Source organism: Carassius carassius, chromosome 28 (assembly GCF_963082965.1).
Source record: "Carassius carassius chromosome 28, fCarCar2.1, whole genome shotgun sequence".
Lineage (NCBI taxonomy): Eukaryota > Metazoa > Chordata > Actinopteri > Cypriniformes > Cyprinidae > Carassius > Carassius carassius.
The window spans coordinates 27,915,077-27,923,523 of NC_081782.1; the positions used below are offsets into that span (position 1 = coordinate 27,915,077).

Here is an 8,447-nt window from a genome sequence, read left to right on the forward strand (position 1 = left end):
CTTCTTCCCGGAGTGAATAGGCTATTAGTTCTGACGGTCTACCTGATGTTTCCTGGACGGGAGTTTAATCTCTCGCTGCTAAAAGGTGTAATTAAAAGCGACAGTAGCACAGACGCAGGGGTTTGGGGTAGATGATCGCTCGACTTTGTGTGCTTCGTGACATTAATAGATGTTGTGTGTCTGCACTTGCAGCAGGTGTACGATCAGAAGAACATCCGCCGGCGTGTGTACGACGCGCTCAACGTGTTGATGGCCATGAACATCATCTCCAAAGAGAAGAAGGAGATCCGCTGGATCGGCCTACCCACAAACTCAGCCCAAGAGTGCCACAACTTAGAGGTGACACACCAGCTCACTGACACTGAGGACCTTCCCACTGATCACAAAGATATTTACATTTGCATCATTTTCTGCTTGTGTGTTTATTTAGAAAAACAACTGGAATATTCACACATACACTTGAGCTCAAATGTTTACATCCTGTACACCTTGCAGAATCTGCAAAATGTTAACAATTTAAGAAAATATGAGGCGTTATGAAAATGTTTTTGCCTTGAATAAGCTATTTCACAAAACCAATGTTTATGTATAGTCCACAAGACAAAACATTTACTGTATTTACACGAATGAGTTACTAGCTGAATGTCCTCATTTGTTCTTAGTTTGAAAAGATGGATCTCAAAAGTTTGTATCCAAAATGCAATTTGAATACTTGTTAACGTTTGACAGATTTTACAAGGTGTATGTAAATGTATGACCACAACTGTGCATAATAATTGAGAGAAGTTGACAGAAGCATCAGGTGAGTGCTGTGTTCAATAAATCTAAAATGTATTAAGTTTGCACATGTGTTTTTAGGTCTTGCAAACCTCAACTTTAGTTTGTTTTCATAAACTAATAAATGAATTAAATATGTGTATTGGAAAATTGCATAACCAAAATAAAATCTGTCTGGCTAACTATAACTGGGGAGTTAGAGAGAGGGGGAGAGAGAGAGAGAGAGAACAAACTTCTGGTAATCTTACTGCCATTAGTTGGAATGGATTGAAAGCACAAAAAAACAAAACAAAGCATCATATACACCATCGTTTTCAGTCGTGGAGTGTGAAAACCAACGCTGGTCAGATGAATCATTCAGTTTAAGCTCAGCATAACATTGTGTGATTTTATCGAGGAAAAGTCATAACGGTTTTCTTTGAAAAATGTAAATGCTAATGCCCTTTGTCACCTTATTGATTTCATGTAAACCTCTAAAATGTATTTAATTCGAGAGTTTTCAGTATTTTTTAATGCATGTGAACATATTCACTGATGAAAATCAAGTAAGATTTACTGAAAAATACAAGAGCAGTGATTTTTGTTTTTGTGAGCCATGTAATATGTGTGGTTTCATGTTCTAGAGACAGAAGTAAAAGCATTAATAGAAGTGAGTCTCCCTTTCAGAAGGTGTTGTGTTAATGAGGGCACAATGTGTGTGTCACATCTGTGACGGCCTTGCAGACGCAAAGAGAGGATGAATAGAGGAGGATGATGATGGAGAGGAAGAGCAGGGGAGAGCTTGTACACCTCCAAACCATCTAATGCTATTAATTTGTGTGTCTTGTCATCTTTCAGCTGGAAAAACAGAAGCGTTTGGAAAGAATCCGACAGAAAAGAGCCCAGCTGGAGGAGCTAATATTACAGGTTTGTAGAACACCTGTTTGTGTTTGTCTGTCAACAGCACTACACATGAAAATCATTTGTGGAAAGAGAATTACATGATTCTGATTCTGTTTTACCTTACGTTTATCCATTCATTTGAGTATTTTGAGGAAGCATCCACCAATATAAGTACATACTGTATAGCACAGTTTCATTTCTAGTTGAGAATGAAGAAAGTGCAGTTTTTTCCGGACTATAAGTCGCACTTTTTTTCATAGTTTGGCTGGTCCTGCGACTTATAGTCAGGTGCGACTTATTTATCAAAATTAATTTGACATGAACCAAGAGTAATGAACTAAAAATGAACCAATAGAAAACATTACCGTCTCCAGCCGTGAGAGGGCGTTCTATGATGCTCAGTGCTCCTGTAGTCTACACTGAGCAGCATAGAGCGCCCTCTCGGGGCTGGAAACGGTAATGTTTTCTCTTGGTTCTAAATAAATGCAACTTAGTCCAGTGCGACTTATATATGTTTTTTTCCTCAACATGACGTATTTTCGGACGGATGCGACTTATACTCAGGTGCGACTTATAGTCCGAAAAATACGGTAATGGCTGTCTGTTCAGTGACTACATCAAAAAGCAACTGAAACGAATGATATATGACTTTAAGCCCGAGTCTTTTTTTGAGTGATTCATAAAGAACTAACTCATAAGGCCCGTGGTGGCAAAATGCTAAAGAGAAACAATAGTGTGTAAAATGTCGTCTTACTGAAGTGTGATTATTTCATCAAAAATGATGGAGGAGCACAGACACACAACAATCAGTTCCAGGTTAAAAAATAAAATAAAAATAAGATCTCATTTTTGATTCCCGAACCTAAACCGTAGCAGTGGGAACCTTTATGTCCACATTAACAGTGGCCAGCTGGGGAAAAGCAGCAACGCTCTAATATTGATACATTTTTTTCTGAAGGGATCAGAAGTAGTCATGGTCCTGCTGGGATATTGATCAGGAGCAGGGAGGGCTTCTGGAGCATCGCTAAATTAAATGCATTGGCTCGGTCCGAGTCATTGAGCAACCCCCACACATCCTGAGACTGAACCGAATTGGCATCTGACCACACAAAGCTTTTATTCATCAGCATGCTGACTGATTTAAGGTTAATGAGTGGAGCCCTAAGGCCTGGTTCACACCGGACGCCGAAGCAACGCGGAAGCGGCGCGGAACGGAGGCCGCTTCCTTTCGGCGCCCATGTTAACCTATGGTGTCGTTCACACCAGACGCGGAGCGCCGCGGCATGCCGCGGCCGGCCCGCGCCGTGAAGTGACAGTATCGGCGTCTGGTCTATTTTTTGCGCGAGCCGCGAGCGATCCGCGTCAATTCCAACAGGAAGTCACACCAAGAAACACGAGACAATCCGGTCAATTGTCAAAATATAAGCAATTTTCAAATTAAAATACCGCGAGTGACAAATGCGATCATATTTGTGTATCTAAACAGACTAGAAAAAAAAAAGAAAAAAAAACACACGCACGCACATGCACACACAGAGCAACGGGAGTGGGCGGACTACAGGGCGGGTGGGAGGGGGTGGGGGTTATTTACTTACCCATGATGTGCTCTGAATAAACAACAACTGAGCAGAAGCGCTTGTCGACCGCTGCGGAGAATACGCATCTGGTGTGAACAGGCAGGCGCCGGACCGCGCGTGATTTTCCGTTCCGCGCCGCTTCCGCATCGCTTCGGCGTCCGGTGTGAACCAGGCGTAAGGGCTGATCTGCTGATTTGTGCATGTCTTTGATCCGTGAGCAGCAGATCGCCTTTAAGAATCTGGTGCAGAGGAACCAGGCCAGCGAAGCCTCGTCCCAGTCAGCTCCCCCTCCAGGATCTGTCATTCAGCTTCCCTTTATCATCCTCAACACTGACGTTCGCACTGTCATCGACTGCTCCATCTCCAGCGATAAGTACGAGATCTTTCTCCACCTGTTTGGCATCTTTTCTCCATTTTTCTCTCTTCTGTAGAAATATCTCCACTGATTTCATAAACCTATGAAAATGGATAAATAAACAAGTGTCTTTGGCATAAATGTATGAGTGTATATATGAAGAGTTGCAAAATCCTGTAAGTGCCATTTGGAAATTTTCTTCTAAAAATAAAATTATTAATGCAACGAATAATTTAAATGAAAATGCTGATTTCAGAAGAAAATTACAAATTTCTGTTTGGTTTTAAACAAGGAAAGATTTATTTGATAAAAAAATATTGTTAGATATTATTACAATGTATAATAACCATTTTCTGTTCTAATATATTGTAAAATGTAATTTATTCCTGTGATCAAAGCTAGATTTTCTAGTTTTAAGTATCACGTGATTCTTCAGAAATCATTTCGATATGCCGATTTCTGATTATTATCAATGCTGAAAACAGATGTGGTGCTTTTTATTTTTGTGGAAACCATGATAATAAATTCTTTGATGAATTGAAATAATGAATAGAACATTTTAAGGAGCAGCATTTATTGGAAAAATAAATATTTTATAAAAAATATCTTCACGGTCACTTTTGATCAATCTAATGCATCCTTGTTGAATGTCAGAATCCATTTACCTCAAAAAAAAAAAAACAAGATCCTAAAATTTTGATTGGTAGTCTATTATCATTGGATCTTTACCAACATTTGACACTTTTACACCATTTTTATGCACCGACTGTAATGATAGTATCTTGGACTCTTTCCTCCAAACAGGTGTGAATACCTCTTTAACTTTGACAACACGTTTGAGATCCATGATGACGTAGAGATCCTGAAGCGGATGGGCATGTCTTTGGGGCTGGAGAACGGCACGTGCTCTCCAGAGAACCTCAGCGTGGCCAGATCTCTGCTGCCCAAGTCTCTGGAAGCACATGTCACCAGTGAGTATCTCATTTTATGACCAGCTTTCTGTCAGCGAAAGCCTCATCATCATCAGCTCTTATGTGTAATAGCTTCTAGTTCAAATAAATGATTCTCATGGATCTTAAAAGAGCTCTTCTTGCTTTGACTTCACTGTTGCTGGAAATGCCTGATCATCTCCACTTCAGCGAATTGTAAATGTCTTTCAGCAGGGAAAATAAGTATTGAACACGTCACCATTTTTCTCAGTAAATATATTTCTATAGGTGCTGTTGACTTGATTTTCACCAGATGTCGGTAACAACCCAAGTAATCCATAAATACAAATTAAAAATTAAGTTCTGTGTAATAAAGTGGAAAAAGTATTAAACACGGGTTTAAAAGACATGAAAAGCCAAGACACCGGCTGAAAAAATGAATGGTAATGAATATTAGCTGGTTCAATCCCAACATCTACAGGACCAGGATGATGAAGATGAAACAAGGCTGGACAGTGATCCCAAAACTCAGAATTAACACTCCCTACGTCTCAATTTAGAAGAAATTCACTTTTTTTAGCCAGCTAATACATGTTTAACCCTGTACAGCCTGCTCTATCATATTTGATACACACATTTTTGAGGCCTGTAAATTATCAATGTGCTGAAAAACCTGTTAAACACAATCTACTACATGCTTCTGACATCTGATGGAAAATTCATATTATTTAGCAAGTATAAAGCCTTTTATCACCTGTGATAATGAACGCGATATTGCGTAGCTTGTCAATTATTGTCATCACCAGATGTTGGTAACAACCCAAGTCAAATACTCTTATAAAAACATTGATTTACAGTACAAGATGGCAGAATATTATCATATACATATAAGCATCTGCACCAAATTGCATATTTTTTTCCTCATTGAGTATAAGCTTCATAGTCTCACTGTATCATATTATATAAGCCATAAAAGCCTGAGGTTTAAAATATGATAATCAACAAAAAACACATCCATATTTTGTTGTTTAGAGTTTTTCTAAAGGCTTAATGAACTGATCCATTAAAAAAAATTAATTTCTGATAATAAATATAGTAAATAGTTGGATTAAATAATAAACATGCATTCTGTCCTGTTTTTTATTTTTTTGTAAACCTGCTTTTGCAAATCTGTTTTGCAGCTTCTACAATCAGTCTCCACTTTAAACAGACTTCTTTCCTGTGCAAATAAAGCAACATTGTATGTCTATGGAGTTGCTATCTTCAAAGGGCACCTATAATGGAAAATTCACCTTTACATGTTGTTATTACATGTTGTTATCATTGCAATTTACCCTAGAGTTGTACTCTCATGCCGTGTGACAGCTGCTTTCTGTGCCTTCGCTTTGAATCAAAAAACTATTTCAGAAGTTTCTGCTGATATGCATTAAAAATGCATGATTTCAGTGTGATAGACATGATAATCAAAACCAAACAGATGTTTTTAGCAGAGTATCAGCTGCTCTTTTCTGGAAAAGGGGGCGGGGAGCAGCAGCTCATTTACATTTAAAGAGACCTGCACTAAAACGGCATGTTTCTGCTTTTACTCAAAATAGGCATCTTCATGTTATACAAAATGATTTGTGGGGGATATTGAGCTGAAACTTCACAGACACATTCTGGGGACACCTGACACTGTTAAAAGAGGCATAATAGGTCTCCTTTAATAAGGGTTTCTAAACAAAGCATTTGATTCTGTCCCTACAGACATGGCCACAAACTCTAACAGGACACCTCTCAGCCACACCAGGTACGTCTGTCAGCATAACATCCCCAAATATCCCGAATATCCCAAATATCTCACATCCTCTCTCTCTGTTCACAGTCTCAGCAGCACGGCTCCGTCACACACCTCAGAGTCCCGCGGCCAGACGCCCAGCTCCTTCAACGAGGAAGAGGACGATGAGGACGAGGACGATCCCTCTTCCCCAGAGTGATCCGGAGCTCAGAGCCGGGGGGGGACTCTACACAGGAAATAAGCTCTCTGTATTACCATATTTGAACTTCCCTCACCATCTCTTTCCTCCTCTTTCTCAAACGCCAGGAGTCTTTGGCACGAAGGAGACGGTTTACTGTATTTCTGTGGTGCTTTGTGACTAGCGAGCCGCGGTTCGGGTCATAGAGGAGAGCGAATAAGTCAAGGTTAACACATCTTCAGTTCAACTGCCTCATGTCAGCTCTGCTTCCTCCCCTGAGGGACGTTCAGGTTCTTTCCAAACATGTATTTATTTCGGTCATATGTGATTATGACTATATCTGCGTAGTCTTACTGTTATCTTACTGTTCACCGATTGAAAGGAATTTACATCCTTGCATTTAAAATGTTCTGTTTTTATATAGGTTGATTCAGTGTCATTTTGTTGTATTGTATAGTTTATTCCTTGTCATTCATCGCAATAGTTGAAGGACAATAAAACATGGATGGTTGACTGTATCTGCTGTTCTGGGTTCAGATAGCTGGCGCTCTGATGTAGTCTTCTGAGGTTTTGTTCACATTGAGTGTGGCAGATGGAAAGGAAACTGTCCTGATCCACTCAGGTCGGCGTTTTAAACCAACTCAACCCAATAGAACTAATGAATTTGGGCTTGCAATGTAACTGTATGTACATGTATACATATATAAACATATAATTTTGGTTACCTGTGATGTGGTGTGGTCTACAAGCAAAAAAAAAAAAAAATGAAGCTTTAAAAACCGAATGCTTTAAAGCTGAAATTATTAATATAACTGGTTATTAAATGTTGTCATTCAAAAAAGTAGATCATTTCAGCAGTATTGCAAATTTTAACCTTGTAAGTAATGGGTTGTGTTCATAAGACCAATACTTGATGTGAATGAAACAGATTTTACATATACCTGACACAGTTGCATCAGGTCAGATCTTTAAACTAAATATGAAATCAGTTTGTTAATGATTTTTATGCTACTCTTGATGGGCAAGAGGAAAAGAGAGTGGAGAGATTTTCTAAATGATTTAAGGAGATTATAATCATTAATGCATGTGTTTGTATGCGTTTCAAGAGTGCATATATGCCAAGAAGAAATAAAACCTAGATAACTTATACAATTTTAAACCGTAGAAAAAAAAAAAACGCAAAATAAACAAATGGTAGATAAATTAGTACATTTTAAGAGAACTAGCATTTTCTGTCGTGGTGCAACGTTGATATATCAGTCTTTGTTTTTGTCGTTTTTTTTTTTTGTTTTCAAAAACCGATAAAATGACAAATATACCATTGAAACAATATGTACCATGAAGGCAAATATTCTGATCTGATGCCACACTGAAGCAGGATACAGCTACATCACACAAAAAGGCACAAGTGCTGTGTTTATCTCTGACTACATTTATTATTTATAATAAAATATTCCACAGAATGGGTGCCAATTCTGTGCCCAGGATATTACAGGTACATACATGCATAACAATTAACTATAAAATACATTTTATTATTTAGCAAAGTGACCTGCACATTAATCTAACTGCAAATTTAAAGTATATATATATATATATATATATAACTACCTAAACCTCTGAAAATATATCATTTGTACATTTACTGTACCCAGTGCCTAACACTACATTTTAACATGAACTATAATATTTTAAATGTTATTACAGTTATTACTATACGTGTATATAGTAACTGAGTAAAAGTAACAGGAGGGAGTAGTGTCAGATTTATTCATGTACATATTAGGCTACATCCATCTAGATGTCTTGGCCTTCTATCCACACTGAGACGGTGCTTTCGCCCAGAGAGAACCTGTGGCTGTTCCTGCATTGTTGTTTTTTATTACATTCCTGCAAATATGACAGAAAATGTACTTGAAATTTGAAAAAAAAAAAATTTTCTTCATTCCTGTTACTGAATAGATTTTTCTAA

At 38.2% G+C, this 8,447-nt stretch overlaps 1 protein-coding gene across 5 annotated transcripts in view; it reads left to right on the top strand.

Annotated features, from left to right (window-relative positions):
• LOC132108259 (transcription factor Dp-2-like) overlaps positions 1 to 6,993 on the top strand; it is a 144,751-nt gene extending 137,758 nt beyond the window's left edge. For all 5 annotated transcript variants that reach the window (XM_059514935.1, XM_059514933.1, XM_059514934.1 and 2 more), the window contains 6 exons: positions 193 to 339; positions 1,615 to 1,683; positions 3,458 to 3,609; positions 4,396 to 4,562; positions 6,267 to 6,309; positions 6,385 to 6,993. In XM_059514935.1, the coding sequence (XP_059370918.1) occupies positions 193 to 339; positions 1,615 to 1,683; positions 3,458 to 3,609; positions 4,396 to 4,562; positions 6,267 to 6,309; positions 6,385 to 6,496 (690 nt within the window). In that variant the 3' untranslated portion in view covers positions 6,497 to 6,993. The remainder of the gene's footprint in view (positions 1 to 192; positions 340 to 1,614; positions 1,684 to 3,457; positions 3,610 to 4,395; positions 4,563 to 6,266; positions 6,310 to 6,384) is intronic.
• Positions 6,994 to 8,447: the final 1,454 nt, after the last annotated feature.